General features: G+C 35.8%; 1 protein-coding gene across 2 annotated transcripts in view; it reads right to left on the bottom strand.

Annotated features, from left to right (window-relative positions):
• Positions 1-1,072: 1,072 nt before the first annotated feature.
• TUSC3 (tumor suppressor candidate 3) overlaps positions 1,073-18,924 on the bottom strand; it is a 120,159-nt gene continuing 102,307 nt past the window's right edge. Inside the window, exons 8-10 of one of the 2 annotated variants that reach the window (XM_057420299.1) lie at positions 12,050-12,124; positions 9,046-9,136; positions 1,073-1,356 (exon numbers count right to left, since the gene is read on the bottom strand). In XM_057420299.1, coding sequence (XP_057276282.1) covers positions 1,341-1,356; positions 9,046-9,136; positions 12,050-12,124 — 182 coding nt within the window. In that variant the 3' untranslated portion in view covers positions 1,073-1,340. Of the gene's footprint in view, positions 1,357-9,045; positions 9,137-12,049; positions 12,125-12,238; positions 12,302-18,924 lie in introns of those variants that run through there. The other variant, XM_057420300.1, reaches the window with a different exon arrangement.

The raw sequence follows: 18,924 nt of genomic DNA, 5'->3' as shown, positions 1-18,924 counted from the left end.
GTCAGTTTTTCCCCTGCTTCTAGTTTAAATGTTGCTCTACAACCTTGCAGCATTTCCACACCAGCACTCTTACTCTCATTTTTGTTTTTCCTTGCCCTAAAAAAATTCCCAGTTCTTAACATACTGGTATTTTCTGGAAAATGAATAGCTAGAGCATTAGATAAAGTGACTTTTGTGAAGTCATGTCAATCTTATAATTTTCTTTAGATGCAACCGTATGTAATGAAGGAAGAAATTCCAACTTGATTTCATTCCTGGAGAAAGTAGAGAGGAAAAGAAGGACTGAAGCAGAGGATCCTGTGATTCTTTGTTCCGGAGCCACAGAGAATACACTATGTAGGTATATGCAAAGGCTTATGAGCAATTCATATAATGAGATGTGATCAGCTACAAAAATAGCACGTTAAATGGCATTACAAATTCCTACATGAGCTTTTTTACAAAGCTGGCTGAACAGAAAACTGGCAAACTGCTGTAACTTCTGTTGCAATGGACTCATCTGTATTGCTTTATAAAGCTCATTCAGGGTAATACATTCCTTCGGCTGCTACTTCAGAAAAAAAGCATGTTGTGGATTACAAAACATTGTTACCCACCCTATCCTCCCATTTTGCCTCCCATTCAGCTTAAAAGGATCTGAGTTCTGACTGATCTAAGCTTTCTTGCCTTCAAGATTCCACAAACCATTTTGAATTTCATCCCTTGGTATGAGAGAGAGAGATGAACTGGCAATCTATGTACTCCAAATACTGCTGAGCCATGAAAAGAAGAAATCTACTATGAAAATATGTACAATATAATTCTATATTAACAGCTCAACATGGCTGGGGTGATCAGAGACTCTATATACATATATACTGTTTCAAAGCAAAGTGGTGGCAGGAGGCATGTAGTCATTATATTATACTTTCCACCATGGTATTTCTTTTAATAGTAGTTGAAGAACCAATGATTATTTTGTTCAGTTCTAAAACACATCTCAAAACCTTATTGCAAACTTCAGGTGAAAAATTTTGGCGATACCCTTTGGACTCATGTACTAAAGTTAATGAGGAAGCCTTAAACAGAAGACCATTATAATGAAATTTATTTAAACTCTTGAGCAGACTATAGTCATAACATTTTAGCACTTCCCAATGTGTCGTTTACTGTATGTTTCTATAAATTAGGCATTCATTGCATAAAACTGCATTCATTTCTCTCTTAGCATACTATATAAATTATCACGAAAACAGATGAACCAACAAAAGATTCTTGAATACATGTAACATTGGTGGGTAGATAGTATCAGTTATAGCTTATCTTCAGGGTAAGCAGTTCTAAATGAATCCCTCTTGAATTCATTTAATTAAGAAGCTGAAAAGAAAGAAAACATGATTAAATACCGAAAAATGCATATAAAACATAGCATCACAATTATTAGAAAAGAATAAACAAGGACTTCAAAACATTCATTTAAAAAGTCATTTGACATTTGTGTAATAATCTCTTAAGTTTTTATAGCCCATTTAGTAATTACTAAGCAAGCATGAAAGTTATCAAATAAAACTTGAGTGACTGAAACTTAAGTTTGCCTATTTAAAAAAATTAAAAGGCAAAATGCACTTCAAACATCTGTTCTCTTTAATCAAGTTCTGCATCTGCTCTTACCACTTAAAGTGAGAACTAGCTCTCCCAGGAGATGTTTCAGATTTATTTAAAACATTCTTTAACAGTTTAAGTGGCCCCAGAGTGAGGTGGGTATTGAGGACTTGGCAAGGCTCTGTAGTGTTGCAGACACATAAATTCTGAATATTTTAATCAACTAAGAAGTTTCAGATGACACTGCTGTTTCTTTACCCCTGGAACAAAACTCTGTATTTTAAAAAAGCAGACATATATTGTGTGTCATACCTTTCTATGTGCTTTACCAAAGAAGAGTTACCTCATAAATTGGGAAATGGGAACACAGAAAGACTTGTGCAAACACAAAAGCAATGAACTACTGAATGGAAGGGTTTCTTCACTGCCTTTAGCTTTGCATGGAAGATCTTCCATTTCCTTATAGAAATGCAGTGTGCTGTAGTATACACGTTGTATTAACTTCACCAGTTTTCTGTTCACGGCATACTTAATTAATCATTACAAAATACACATACAAATTCCATAAGCTTTTAAAAGACTGAATCAGTACGAAGATGTTCCCTGCTGCGAAAAGCAGACAAGCTCATTAGGCAAGACATACAAACCAAGGCAAAACAGATGGCAGCTGGGTGAGTGCTGGAGGGTGAAGAGATTGTTGAAAGGGAACAGCCAGCAAGAGCAAATGCAGGAAGAGATGAATTGCTGGGTGCCGAGTGGAGAAGTACGAGAATGCTGAGCACATGAGACTAAAAAGATAACCCAGGTCTAGGACAGATGCATAATGCCAAATATAAGAAAGGAACTAAGAAGAAAGAGGAATACTGGTAGTGAAAAAATTTGGGGGGGAAGAGTGGGAAGGGCTGAAGATTACAATAATCGGGCAGGTAGTGTTGATAGGCTCAGGAGGGGTAAAAGACTGAATGATATAACTGTAAGGAAATAAAAATATGGCAGTGTTGTATGCGATGAATATGCTACTACCATGGCTACCGTTCCTTGCTTTCTGCCTACAACAGAACTGCATCTTTAGAAGCTACGAGATGTGATACAGAATATAGATAAGGTAAACACTGACAGTTATACAGAAGTTATAAGGAAGTTATAAGACACACACTTAAGGGACTAGATGCACAAAGAAGAAAAAAGCCTAAGGCAGAAAAAACACAAAAAGCCAAAACACCATCAAATAGAGAGTAGCCAAAAAGAAGGTGGGGTGGGGGGTAAGCAGGATTTCTGAAAAATCTAGAATTATAAATCAGACATCTGCTGGGATAGATCTGCAAAAAGAAAAAATGTCCCCTTATGCAAACCAGGAAAAAGCAAAACAGGAAAGGCTGGCCAAACTGGGCCCTTCCAGACATGAACTAGCTGGAAATGGGTAGCATAGGTAGGAGTAAATGGTAAACTAAGACTTACAGGAAAGCCATAAATACAAAAAGAGGCATTCCTAATGGTAATAATCACAGAAGGAAGGTCCTACTCATAGACGAGCATGCAATCTTTTTGCTATAGGAAGAAGCACACCACTCTTGAGGTCTGCTGTGGGACCAGACACCTGAAATTTAGATCTTTTCTCTAAAGGACTAGAAATCAGTATCAAACGTGGACTCTTCACATAGAGAGGAATGTGGAGGTCCATGGATATTCACGGACTCAGTGTGCTGCTGGATGGTTTAAATGAACAGAAAAGACTGAGCCATTTTGTCTTCCATTTCAATAGCAGCTTCTCTGCTGAAGAACACAGTGCCTAGGCACATTACATATCACACAAAATGCTGAATGTAAGATGCTTTGACAACTGTGCATTCTTGTTTTCCTGTTTTTTAAAATAATCCTGATTTCTACTGTTGTGAAAAAAGTAGCCTGTTTTGCTGAGTGCTGAAAGTTAATCTTGCCATTTATCAAAAGTAGATTTACTAGTTCATAAACTTTAGGTGAATCAGTTAAATTATGCATGAAATCAACATGGAACATTGAACAGTTGTTAGTAGTGCTCATGTTTGTTAATAAATTTAATTTTATACGTCTGCAAATATTGTTTGTTCTACTTTTTATCACTATATTTCCAAGAAATAACTATTCAATTTTATTCACATCCATTTAATTTCAATTGCTAAATATTATACAGGGTAGATATTTCTTATACAGTGTATATAGCAAGTGCCAGAAACTCTCAAGCTGTGGGGCGTCTTGCAATTTGTCTGTTCTTGTTGTACTGGCTATTTTTCTCTAAGCAACGAATGAATACTTCATGTCTGACTTAATATTATGGTTTTTTGATGAAAATGAGGCATCTTTTACTTATCTTTCATCTTTCTTGTAGCTTAGTCCGTTTTTTTCAACTAGTCAATACAGAATATGTATTTTCCATTCCACGAATACACAGTCTGGGAGGCTGATTATTCTTTATGGTTTAACTAAAACGTCTTCACATTACTCTCTTCAATAACACCCAAATATTGAAGGGCTATAAAGGAAAATCTGATGATAATGAAACACTCAATTACAGGTACCAAAAAGTTCTTTAAAAAAGCTACTTAATGCAAGCTAACTAATGAAAACTTGCATGAAAACTCTGAATTTTCAGATGGTCATATAACGTTAATTTAGACTAAAACAACAGCAAATGGTAAAATGTAGTCTTTAAGGGAATATAATACTGTGTTATTGTACTGATGTTTTCTGTTTTGTTTTTCCCATGCTCCCTCATTCCTTTTAATGTTCTGTGTGCTTTTTGGGCTGAAACTGCCTAAAGTGAGGTTTCAAGAGAGGCTGCCAACCTCCTTCGTGACTAACAAAGCTACCTTAAAGAGTTTATGTTTTTGGCTTAGTTAAGAATAGTCTGTCATTCCTATTTGTATTAATTGACAGATAAAATTCCATGTTGCTATAATGTTGATATATATGATTAATATGTCACTTATTCAGTTTAAATATTGGGGTGAGAAGGCTTCCAAAAAAGATTATCTCAGCTCTATCAACACTCATGCAGCATTATAAGGAGGAAAATGTTCAACAGCATAAAATAAAATTATTGCATTATCTTTCAACAGTTAATGACAACAATTAAAATGAAAATTTAAGCAAAATGAAAAATTTCATCTAGTTCCCATAAAAAGGTGGGTTAGTGCAGCATGAAAAAGCCCTGCAATTGTAAAAATGGCTCTAGCAGAGAGATTTGTTACATGCTAGCTCATCCACCCTGACTGTGTTTGCTCGGTAAGTAACCTTCAATGCTGACCTCCATTTCGCTTCACCTTTCCCATTCCTGTGTTTCACTGCGTAAGGGTATTTTACTAGCATGTTAATTAACCATTTTTTCCCCCACCCCTAACCTTCAATAAGAAAATTCTGGCATAATTAAAAACTTAATTGGAAAATGCCTGAAGCGGATGAAAAAACCTAAACAAAATGTTACTGTCCCTTCCTACATACATGCCCCCTAAAGAGCACTCCTATAGATGTGTGCTCTTATCTAGCACTTCTTTAGACACTTTTCTGTTTGTCACAGAAATTAAAAATGGCAATGGCATTACCAGGGTCAAAGAAATAACATCATTCCCAGCACTTTTATTTATGCACATTAGAAAATAACAGTCTTTCTCCAGTTTTTGACTCCTGTTTTATGTTTATCCACATCTGTTCTGATTTATCTTCACTACATGTAGGTCGTTGAAGAGAAAGGGGATGCACAGCAGGTTGTGTTACTGTTTCAGTTTTTATCGATGTGTGCTGCTTCACAGAGGACTTATTTGTGTGAGAGAACAGAAACAATTTATATGACTTTTTTAAAAATAGGACAGTGAAGCTGATGCTTGAGATCATGCATATAGCATTTAAACAATTTTAGTTTTCTTTAACTGTTGCTTTAGGCATGCCAATACAAACATTCTTTTTTCTGACAGATCATTAGTATGCGTTGTTGTTAATATTGTTAAAGTCAAAGCTTTACTAGCCTGAGGACAATTTATCACATAAAGACTGACAGTTTCAAGGTGAAATCTACAACCAGGGAAAGCAAAAGAACAGACGTATTTCACATCTTAAGATGTATGTACACTGGGATCAACTGATGGGATACAGAACTCCTTGGAAGATACTAAGGAATTCAGACAAAAAGACGATTGTATATCGGCACATATGACTAAAGTTAAAATGCAGGATATTAAATTAAAAGGAGAAAGAGAAAATAACAGAGTTTATATACCTGGTCCTCCTTAGTGTTTTGCACATTCACTTCATTAAAATTCGTAAGAACTATGCACATAAACCAAAAAGGCTTCTCTTAAGAAACACTACACCATTGACATGAAGATGATATGGTTGAGATCACTGAAGCATCAAAGAATTAACAGTACGTTATTTAAAATAATGCAACAGAAAATTGGGTCAGAACTACCTAAGAGACCAACAGAAACACTGGAAAGGACCAGATAAGTAAATTATGCATTTAGGAAACTAGCAAATGGAATTTGATAATAGCAAAGGAAAAGATCCATTCTAGCGATGGTTTCTAGTAATTCTGCATTGAGTGAGGATTTAAGACTGAATGATTAACTTATTCCCATGAAAACATGATGAACTTAGGACAGTCCAAATAAGCCTGTAAGATCCTGCTTAATTCTGCAGGAGCAGTAAAGAAACCAAAGAAAAACTTAGCTATTAAATGTTTCTCATGTACTTAACCATCCGAGGGTTCATTCTTTTATGAATTTACTTGATGGGTGTTACTAGTGAGTTGTGATATTGAATCTACTTAGCTCCTTATGACAGAATTTGGTTTATGGATCTAATAATTCCTTCATAGTAACAACATGATGCAGCACTATCTCATTTTAACGGGACTGTGATGAAGCGGTCTTTTCAGCACGGCCCTGGATTTCTTTCTTCACGAGCTTTAATGTACTAACAGGAGCACTCCTTTTCCACATGCATTGCATATCAAGCTAAATTTCTTGAAATTTAACTTCTAATAGATTTCAGTTCTCTTTCTCTTCCCCCCACCCCCAATTCCTGATGTCCTTTATTCTTAGCTTGCATACTAAGAGAGGAGTACAAAATCTATATAAGACTCCAATTTCTGTTAGAAACTCCAAAGAAAAAATTGACTGAATACATCTTCAAGCTTGTGGGGACTGGGGTGAGTCTATTCCATGCAAAATTAACAGCAAACCTTAGCAAGATGGAAACCCCTTGCTTTACTTACATTAAGATTTTTCAAGCTTACAATACATGATCCTACAGGATATGTAGTCAATCTGAGCAATTACGTCTGCAATAACATCAATGGTATTGTGTAGGCATCCCAACTCACAGAGCATACTCATGTTCACAAGGTACTTCTCAACCTCAGACATCCTAGGTATCATACAGCAGTCAAAAAACCCTAGTGCAAGCATTCACAAAAGCCATGCAAGGTCTGGAAATAGGCACAGTCAAACAAGCATGTTGTTAATAGCTGATAAGAACATTCCTAAGATGAAAGAACTAAAAATTAAACAAGCGTCAGGTTTTCTTTAGAAGCTGTTAAACTGCATGGCAAGTAATACAACTGCTTTTTCCTTTTAGTAAACTTGTTATGAGAAGATACAACTAGAGATCAGACCATAGGCTGATGTTCTTTGGCAGTGCTTCTCAAGTGAGCTTATGAGCTGCAGATCAAGTTCTTGATTCCTTCTTTAAAGTTTGTCTTAGGTAATTCATGGGAAGTAAAATTACCCCACATTTAGGAAAAACAGATCCTGCATTTCATCCCAAGTCAGTTGAGCTACAAAGGTAGTCTCCAGAGAGGATACTGAAAGGCTGTACAGACTATCCCAGATGGCAAACTACTAACTCCATAGTGATAAAATCTTGCTATATGATACTACTGGGCCCTTTACTGACCTCTTTCCTTAGCAGAAAAGAGTAAAAAGCAGGAGCATTTCTGCCTATTGCAAGAGGAAGTTTCCTTGTCCTGAGAATGAGGTTATTAAATGCTAAAAGTGGTCTGAGATGATCTAATGAAATGTCAATAGAGAGACCATAAAGAGAATAAGCTCAGTAAATAAGAAAATAGTTCTAAAGTCTTGTAGCAAAATCTAATAGAAAAATTTTATGTATTAGCTCAAATATTAGATGTTGGCTTTGCAAGGTGGAATCCTTACTAGTGGAACATTACACAATATAAAGCTGGCTGCTGCACTAATCACAAGACCTAGTCAAAGAAATGAACACTAAGAAATATCTGAGGAAAACTGTAGTATTCCTGATGTGATTCTTTAACAGTGGCTGTAAAAACAACAGAACTGTTAACATTAAGAGATGCAGTTCTTTTTTACTCTACCTACTTCAAAATATAACTTTCTGAACCTGTTGTACTAATGGTTCCCTTATGTATATATTAGTTGGCATTTCATCATGCCATATCTAGTAGCAAAATTTTACCAACTGCAGTACAAGTCATCCACTTACTCTTCCATACACAGCAATAGTAATACAGACGAATATTCTGTGAAGGATTAGTCTACTAGATTGTAGACTAGTACAAAGGAAATTTTCACTAGAAATAAGGAAAATCTCATCTCTTTAAATGCACTGAGGACAACTAGAGGGGGGAAAATGCATATTATCTATATTGTAAAATGTAGCATAGCATGTTTAGATTATGTCAACAGCATACATATGTATATATTTATAAACATATGTATATATTTATAAACATATATATATATATATACACACACACAGAAAAAAGAAGTTGAAATGGAGCAAAGATGGAACCAATGGAAGAACAGTATAGTTTCCAATAGCTATACACCATCTGTTCCTCACAGGTTACTATAATAAATGTATAACATATTAGCAAAATGTGAATCAGAAGCCTAGACTACCTTGGTAGGTGACATCCTAGATGAACCCACACACCCACAAAAGGCAAGTATTTTCCTCTTTTTCTTTTGTTTTCTTGTCAGACAAAATGTAACTGCTTAATTGACAGCTGTACATATAATTAAGAAAGACTATAACCTTTTCTTTCTAGTGTGGCTGACAATAAAAGAGGTTACTTTTAGTGACAAATCACAGCTTGGCACTGTGGACTGATTTGTGGTTTTGTGCCTTGTCTTATGTACATTTTAGTTATAAAGATATACAAATAAGTATCTAATAAATGTTTATAAACTCAAGCACATGTTTTGCTTTGCATTTTTCATGAAATACTGCATATACTACATGTCTGTGCTCAACTGGTCTGCATTAACAGGCAATGTTAACAACATTAGCTCTCCAACCATTTTTGGTTTGCTTTAATTATTTCCCATTCTTCCTGCTTCTTCCAGCCCCCACAGACTTCAGTGGTAAAAAATAAAGATTGTTTACATGAAAGCTATTCTTAAACTTGCACAAACTATCTAATAAGATGAGAATTTAATGAAAGATTACCTGTATGGATAGCCATGGTATTTAGAGCGAAATATCGACAACAGGAAGCTGAAGAAAAAGACCACTAGACCTAGGCCCACCAGACATATTACTGGAAAGAAAATAACTTTATTAGCACATAAAAGATTTAAAACTGAAGTCTCTACAAAGAGTATTATTTATGACAATCATTCATAGCGAATTTGGCACAGTTAAATGCAACTATGATACTGCCTTGATTACTGATCCCCAGTATCTTAGAACAGGATTTCAAACACATATGGAAATAACACTTATGGATATTAAGAAAAAATAATACATCAGGGTGAATGTGTTTTCAAGAAAAAAGAGAAGAAATCTGCAACTCAAATATATGTGGATGCAAACACCTTACTGCTGATAATGGATTTAATAACCCTGTAAACTATACATATCAACCAATGTAATTCCAGGTTGTTGTTTGTTCTTTTTGGAAAACAAATTACATTTATAAAGGTATCCCTTGACTAACTGAATTGTGTTCTCTCTAGTTAACCACCTATGACTCAAGTAATAGCAAAGGCAGTTTAGTAACTACTTTATCTAGTTCTTAGTGACTAAAATATTTTGCTATTTTAAGTTCCAAGTCTGGTAGCCAAATCACTTTTTACTCTTAACTAGATAGCAATATAAATTTTTAGGTTTTGAAGATAAAGAGCAATGCTGCCGGCCTTCTGAAAGCATCCAGATGCAAGTGCTTTGAGTCTTCTCAGGCAGAGTGAATTAACTAAGTAAATGCTTTAAACTAAAAAATCAGATTTGGAACACCATTTGGCACCCTGTGTAATAGGAGCATAAAACCTTTTTGTTCACGATAGCTTGCTCAATTACATGTAAACAATTTTTTTTAAAAAAAGGCAACACATTACAAGGTAATGCATACAACTGAGATGCCACTCATCTACATTAAATAATGTTTTGATTCTACTGAGATACTGTGTTAGGCGAGCCTAATACGTGAGGTAATTGTCCATGGTGGCTCCCCCTCACCCCTGATGTGTCCTGCTTCAGCTCCTCCCCAGAAAGTCCTACTTTGGTGGCTCCCTGGAAGGTCCTGTTTTGGTTCCTACCGGGAAAGTTCCGCCTCAGAACTCCCTGGAAAAGTCTTGACCCTTGGAGACCTTTCTAGATATTGCTGGCCACTTCTTCTGACGTAGGCTGGCCCTCTGAGTCAGAATGAGTTGGTATTTTTGTTAGTATAAAAGCCTGAGCTTCATGCAATGTGAGGTTGTAGAACTTTGTGCCATCCAGGTCAATGTTGCCTTTGCAGGGACGCCTGGCACAGTAGAACCTGCCTCCTCACATGGTGATGATGATTCTTGGAGCTGGTTTCCTCATCGTCTTCACAGGGTCCTTGGGGTTGGTAAGGTATACGCTCTTCGGAAATATCCTTTACTGTATCTGTTAGATTCTCTATATTTTCCTATATTAATAAACTAGTTGAGAGTTTTCTATTTGTATCTCATTTGCTCTTGCCTGGAATCCTTGAACTCTGGAACAGATACTCTGATTTTAAAAGCTTCTCTTATACTATTCCTACTTTAGCTGAAACATTGCTATTTAAGTGTAGTACTCATGTTTCAAAAGTGTGCTTCCTTTGAGCAAATGATGAGCAACCATGAAGCTGGGGAAACTGACAATGACACATTTTTTCATTAAAACTGACCAAGCAGTCAACTGAAAAATAGAATTTCTGCAGTTATTTTCAGAAAACTAGTCATGTATAAATCTTATAAACACACCTCATTATAAAGAAATCACCACTCACAAGTATGACTGTAAAGCATGAATGAATTAACTGTGAAGCCTTAACAGTGCAAGGCAGGTACACAGAAAGCATCTATGTAATGGCCACAAGAGGAAGAGCGTCAGAATTTGTACTGCAGCCCACTGTTATTTCACTGTGCTCATGTTCTCAGATGCAGACCTCAGTCATGATCTAAGACCATATTCTATTAAACTCATGTCATTGCCTCTTCTGACATCGGTATTAAAGCTAGATACTGTAGAAGGTATTAAAACTTAAATTGCAGATCTACAGCTCACTGAAGGAGACCCTCAAATCAAGGTAAGGGAACTCTAGCCAATATTCAACCATCTATTATGAAAAATTCTAGAGTGCTTGTATAGGAAATAGTTGGCAAGCCCTATCTGTAATACTGTGTATTACACAGAACCAGCTAAAGAACTGCCCTAGAAAGAAAGCAGAAGCAGCACAGGAGGTCTGGTATGTTCCAAAGATCTTTGACACTTCATACAAGAGAAAAAAGTAAGTGGCAGGGGGTATGAAAAAACATATAAAAGGTACAAAGGCGGACATATTTGTTTCTACCTGTATCCTACTCAGTAAAAGTTTGTTTGACATAAGAGGAAGTTTCAATCTGGATAAAATACTTCTACACTATATTTATGCAATTCATTGCCAAAAACTCCTGCAAATATTCTAAATGACAACATTCAAAAAACCATAAAAGTTGCACTTGAGAAGAAGAATTCTTAAGAAAGAACTTCTTAAAAATCTTCAGACATTACAGATTAGGATATGTCCTGTAATACATCTACTTTCACCTTCTTCTGGAGACATGATACTGTCAAAGTGTACCAAGTAAAAGGGTTTTCACACTCCTCTGGATGTTGTAATCTTAAGAATCTTAAATGCCTATTTTGAAAACAACCTTTTGAAACTCTTAATCGTTATGTCACTGACTTTTAAAATAATTCAAGAGCTAAGAAGTATTTATGCAGTACTACATAGTGTTAAGCTGTACCTAGGCTAAGTATACTCAAACATTTATTTTACTGTTAAAACTTCATGTGAATGCAGTTTTATCAACATAATTTTTATACTCTCCTCTTCTCCACCCCACAAAAGGTAAACATTTGTTTGAGGTAGAGACCTTCTGAAAATTTAATCAGATATTAATTTGTAATTTCTAAATGTCTTCTAATTGTTTAAACATCATCATTGTTGTATTAAATAACTTACTTCTCCTTTTCCCAACATCCCCTTTGGAGGTAGCAGCTTCATTTAGGAGTACCATTCCCATGGTGATAGCAGCATCTGTATTGCCATTGTCAAGGAAAACAGCAGATTGTGGATACCTCAGAAAGCCACAAAGGTACATCTATGAGGCAAAGCTTTCAAGTTCAGAAAATGAAAGAATTTCTCTATAAAACTGTACCAATACACTCACCTGTGGCAAAAATGTGTAGCAAGATATTTCTCTGTGCATTTTTGCTTAAAAAAAAAAAAAAGGAAAGAAAATTCAAAATGCGTCAAAGGACAAGCCATTGAGTAGGACACAAATTTTGGACTGTTATGGAAACAGCTACTTGCAAATAGCTTACAATATTCTCTATATTGGTAGTAGAGAGTTTTAAAACATGAAAACTGTAAGAATCAGAAATAATTCAGTGTTATTGCACACAATTTGCTGATTATTTGATACAATCTGAACCAGTTGGACTGCTTTATCTTCCTCTGCTTTTAGATAAGACATTAGCTCCCTCTTTAGTGTCATATTGCTTAATAGTTTAGAAGAAAACCATCTCAGAGGCAAAGTCTTCAGTCAATTCCAGTATTTTATGGCCTCATTATAACTGTTAAAAATGTGAACAAGTACATAATGATAAAACAGTTTAACTAATTTAGCAGGATCTTAAACCATTCACTTAATTGTTTGTTTGAAACTGTATAAACAAAAAAAGAATGGTTACTACTGCGCATAACATCTGTTCTGAAGAGGAGAAATACCTGAATGCCACACTGAAGCAGGCTGAACAAGGGAGCTATATATCACAATTTCAGGAAATATGAACTTCACCAGGGTTAACTAATTCTTAAATAAGGTTGGATTCTTAAGCATTATTTATCCCAGGGCTAGGTAGCAGGATGATTACAAATGTTAAGAATGGTAAGATGTTTCTATTTGCATGCAGATATTTCACAAGAGATATTTCAAACATGCTGCATACAGAAGGAGTATCTGCATCCTGTAACATTATACTTGCACTGATTCTACCAGTGTTCATATTAAGATTCTTCATGTTAGAAATGTTCAAAATTAGACATAAATGCTCAAAGACATCTGAAATTTCAGTTATATCATTTCAATTAAGGTGAGCCTGAGCAAAAGGATTCAGAAATATCAGTGTCAACGTCATCATACGTTATCAGAGATTAGCAGCGTGATTCAGGTTTGAGACTTCCAAATTTTATATACATAGAGCTAAGAATTTTAGACCTGCGGCTGGCTGAACTGCTGGGCTTTTTTAACAAAAAGTCTTACATCATTACCCCTAAAGCTTCCCTCACATTGTCACTATTTTTGCTTCAGGTGCTGCTTTCCATATTTAGTCATCACTGTTGAGCTTTCAGCCCCACAGGTTGCCTTTTAGCTTCAACGATACCAGCTTCATAACTTCATGACTGAGCATGTCATTATGTCATTTGCCTCAGCTCTGTGATGCTGAAAGAAAAATTCAGTCTTACTGAGTTGTGATTCCAATGCAATAATTAGCTTTTTACAACTGAATATATACCTTGATATTATTTTTTTGCTCCTGTTTATAACACTGTATGTTGTGTCTTTACATTACTTTCATATTCTGCAAAAAGAAAGCAACAGTCCTACCTCTGAAAATAATCTTTTACAGCATTGAATTTCTCTAGCAGTGCAGAATGCAAAATTTTAGCAAGTGTTTACTTGGACAGTTTTCCATCTGCAAAAAATAAGATAGCATCAAATGACATACTTATTTTCTAGTTCCTCTTTATCTCCCCCACTATCCATTACAAAACTATTCTGAAAAGATGGGGGGGGGGGGGGAATGGCACTCAGATAAACCATAGCTAGCAAATGCTTTAAATTCAGATGCTCATATTTTCTGACAAATGTGTCCCTCTGTAGCAATCTTTCTTCTGTGTAAACCAGTTATATGTCCTCTCAAATTTGGAATTATTTCACTTTTACATATTAAACTTCGGCTGCTCCTTTTCCCAGCTGGAACACACTTTTTGTAGAAATTGACAACATATATTATGTAGTTAGTGCTTTTAGATTACCACACACACTTTAAAAACTTATGGTTCACTTTATCATACATGGAACAAACAAAAGCATACTTTTTTTGCAAAGGAGTAATAAGATCAACAGGAAAATTTACAGTGTATGGGGAGATATTTGTCTTAACTTTTTTCTACTAATACTTAAACTTCTAAAATACCTGCTATAATTTCAGAAATACTGACCATATTACAAGTTCCTTATCTGAACCATTTCCATGTGGATTTAACTTTACATTTGAGAAATCCAAGCATAATATGCATTCCAGTCATTCTATTTAGGAAATACTCTTCAGCTACATGCAGTTCTTCAAAAACAAGGTATTTGCCGCTTCTCACAGCTTGGGAATCTGATTTTTATCATAGGTTGAAGAAAATGATGGAGACAAAAAGTATGGCTCTGCAATGAAACAGGTCTCATGGTTTCATTCAAGACATTTTTGCTTCAGTTCAGGAAACAATGAGCAATGATTCTAATATTCCACTTATGCTATTCAATGTGCAATCTATTTTCAATTAGGCCATAACCATCACAGGCCATGAGGGCTGAGGAAGGAGGTATGTTTGAGACGGCAATCACTGCATGTCTCATCTCAGTGAAAAAGGATGACTTTTAACTCAGAAGTTGAAAAACTGGAGCATAGTCTGAAAATTATTTATTTGAATATGAATGCAATTTAAGCATGAATTGCACACAATCAAGAGGTACTTCAGTATTTTTTGATGGCCTGAAATCTAGTTGTACTGATACTCACAATAACCCTGAACATTCTTTGACCTTAAAATCTTCTTACTTCAGCTACACCAAATGGCTTTTCAAGAATTTTATGAATTATTACATGAGTCTTGGCACTGCAGTTCCCCTCAACTTCTTGAAATATGCAATTCAGAACAGTGAAGTAGCTGGAAGTTTCCATTTCAACCATTTAAATGCTAACCAAGCTACACCACTTTCCCTTCTGATGCTTTTTCATCATTTTAACAGAGTATCAATTTGATACTAATACAGATCTCCTATCATGAAAAAAATTATTAATTAAGAGTTGTTTCAGCTTCAATTTATGAAACTGCTTTTCCAATCCACAGATAATCTGATGGAACCATCCATTTGTGATGGTCTTAAAATACTTGAGAATGGGAAAGGCCATGAAAAAGAGAGAGAAGAGAAAGACTCTGGGAAGCATTTTAATTCAACTGCAGAAAAGTAGCACAGGGATACTGGACTGAGTTTGTGGTAAACCACTAATCAAATATGGGTTTCAACCTCATTTACATCGTAATTATTGATACTGGTGTCATCTTTCAGGATCACCTAAAACTAACTCAGGGGAAAACGATTTTCTACTTCTAATTTGTGACCTTTCAGGTTTTGTAAATTACATCTGATGGGAGTTTCAGGGTCAGTCCTGTCCATCTTACAAATTGTTACAGTGTGGTTTGCCACTGTACAAAATAAGTATTTTTTCCACCTCATTTACATTTTATAATGTGTCTATAAATTTTCTTGCTTAGATGCTTACAAATCACGGAACTATACAGATCTCCAGAACAAGAAAATGTATAACAGTACTTCAGTTTCCTTAACATTAAGCATACTAGAGACTAAAATAACTGAATAAGTTTTTCTTAGCATCTTCATTTCTTAACATTTAAACACAGATACATTGCCTAAAACAAACTCTATTCGAGCTATTTCTAAGTATTTATGATGCTGCATCATTTTCTTTCACTATTCTGACTCTATTCCAAACACCTACGTTATTTTCAAGCATTTAATTTGAAATACTAGACTTAGTATGTTGTCTCATCTATTTGTTAATACACACTTGATCCTTAAGCATGCACACACACCATCGCTCTTACTTTCTCTGAGCACCTATAAATCTTTTTAAGAATACCACATGATCTTTTTCTGTATGATAAATCATCATCAATATCACTCTAGGTTGGTATTATGCATTTCTCCATTGTTAAAGACTTGTGCAGCATCTTAATAGACCCAGCTTATTCCTAGCTGAATGCACTTGAGGACTATTCAACCGAGTAAGTTATCTGTGGATTCAAAAGGTAAAACATTATCTTTGGACTATGTTTCTGCATCTTTCAGCCACTCAAACAACTATGTTTCTTAACAGTTAAAACAACCATTAAAATTACTGATGCCTAAAAAGACCCTTAAAAATGCTGCTGTCTTTAGCCTATGGTCAGTGAATACCTCTTGGTCTGTGAACTAGTAGCCAGGTATTTGCAAAAGGCAAATAAGAATGGGGCAATTGCCAGAGCAGCAGACAACTAAATTTGCTTTGCAGGGGGTCTGCACTTTCATTGGAAAATTTTAAAGCAAGAAATAGAAAACAGTTGAAAATCACTGAACTACAGAGTTAGTAATTTCACACAGAGGACACATGCCATATTTGAAGGCAATTCATGAAATCCAGTATCATTCACTTAGCTTATGAAAGAGAATTATGTTGAATGCTGCACTGAGAAACACCCAGCTGTAATTTAAGATCTCTGCATACCTCTGACATGTAAGAGACTCGAGTATCTCTCTTCAAAGGTCATATTATGAATTATTTAAGGTCAAGATGTAGGAGAATGAGGTAATGGAAGGAAACTTCTTGATTTTTCTAAGCTATAATCTCCTTATGCTTTGTTACAGTTAGGAGGAGTCAGGCTGGCTTGAGAAGAGCCAGAATAGCCTACAGTATTAAGAGTACTGGTGCATAACGCAAGAAAATAATATAAAGCATGCAGTATGTTTTGCTGCTTTGGATGTTGATTTCCATAGTTATTTAAGAAGCATGCTTATATATAGCATAATTTTGTGCCTTTAGTTCTATCTTTTTCCACTATGGTATTTTTCTCTTATTCTTAAGACTAAGCATACAAAAACCTTATCTCACTACTTTAGTTGTCATCATCATTCACTTTTACATGATCTCTGGGGAACACGGTTTGATTCTATTATGCACAACTGATAAAGTCTTACAACCGAGAGCTAAATGAATATTGTTCTACTGACTTTGACTCAAATTTCCATGTTCTTATGCTCCGTGACTTTGCATGAGCCTTACTGACACACAAAAAGACATCTCTCATTTAAATTCATTCTGTGGTTAAGTTTCCCTACACCTAAGAGGCACTTAATACACTTAATTTAAATTCACTCTGTAGGCCAGGAAATGTCTTTCACAATAGGCATAATTTTAACTTTTCTTTGTAACCAATGAAATTTCTTTTTCTTTCTCAACCAACATCTCACATCCACCTACGCAACTGTCACATTAAACTCTGCCTCGGGAATTCAAATTAACAAACTGAAAAGACATTTCCACTTTTACTTAGGTGCATGCATTTTATCAGCAAAGTTAACTAAGCTTAATAGTAATCATGAGAAAAATTATCAGGTTTATAGTAACTGCTAACTCATATAATAATGGTTCAGATTTATCTCCTGTACAACAAAGTATTTCCCTAATAACTGAAACTTATTTGAAAATGAAAATATTTACTGTAACTTTTAAACTTACTCTGTGTAAGAAATATTCACTGTTACTGCAAAAGGGAAAAAAAAAAAGACATATTTCATTTGAATCAGTATTTCTCCATGGAATGACATAAAAACATGATAAAAATGGACATTCATTAGAAATACTGATTAGTGTCCACTAAAGGGAAAATGAAAGAATTGAAGAAATCTTTCAACTTCTACACAGCCTACCCAACCTTACTATTCCATATCTTTCTCAGTATCCTTGGCACTCACAGCCATATTTACAGCTCAACACTGTGTACTCCATTGGCTGTTCAGTTACAATAGTCACCATACTGTATCTTTATTCAACTATAGTTAATTACAACAGTAATATTGATTGTGCAGTTTACTTCATATTGTCCCTCTTAGAAAATGACAGCTCTCAATTACACAGATTCACTTCTTTTGCCTCTGTGACTTCTTAGTAGCCTATCCTCTGTAACTCTAGCAACAGTACTTCAATATCCTTGCCTTAATTCCTCTTATCTCTCCAAGAATGTTGAACCACCCTGCATTTTTTTTTATCAATACCTGATCGTTTCCACTGACTTATTAACCATGACCCCATTTCTGTGAGGAAAGGGTTGCAAGAATAGACACCAGCAGCCTACACTGCATAATCATTTCACCTCAAACAATGCAGTCTAGAACTAGCTTGGGCAAGTAAGATCTACAAATCCTCATTTCATAAGGTTAAAAAAAAAAAAAAAGTTGAATTATGGGGCTATTCTTTACATAAAGGTCTGTTTCTCATTGAATTGGATTTGCATAGCCAGGTTTCGGTATCAGGGGTGCAACAGGGGTGGCTTCTGTGAGAAGCTGCTAGGAGCTTACCATATGTCCACTACTAAGCAGCTTTAGGACGGTCCCACTATCAACCAAGGCCAAGCCCTTCAGTGATATCAATAACACCTCTAGGATAACATATTTAAAAAGGGGGGGGGGGGAAATGGGCAACAACAGCAAAACACCTGGGCAGAAACAGCTCTGTGGACACCAAGGTCAATGAAGGAGGGGAGGAGGTGATCCAGGTGCTGGAGCAGGGATTCCCCTGCAGCCCTGCATGGCGCGCACCATCGTGAGGCAGGCTGCCTCCCTGGAGCCCATGGAGGTCCATGGTGGAGCAGAGATCCACCTGCAGCCTGGTGAGGACCCCACACCCAGGGCAGGGGGATGCCCAAAGGAGGCTGTGACCTGCTGGGAAGCCAGCACTGAAGCAGGCTCCTGGCAGGATCTGTGGCCCCATGTGGGACCCACA

This window comes from Pezoporus wallicus, unplaced genomic scaffold (assembly GCF_028554395.1).
Source record: "Pezoporus wallicus isolate ANWC-B61680 ecotype Strahan unplaced genomic scaffold, APGP_CSIRO_Pwel_v1 contig_5552, whole genome shotgun sequence".
In the NCBI taxonomy this organism is placed as follows: domain Eukaryota; kingdom Metazoa; phylum Chordata; class Aves; order Psittaciformes; family Psittacidae; genus Pezoporus; species Pezoporus wallicus.
The sequence above is the reverse complement of the archived record's forward strand: the minus strand, read 5'-3'. Positions and strand labels throughout refer to the sequence as shown.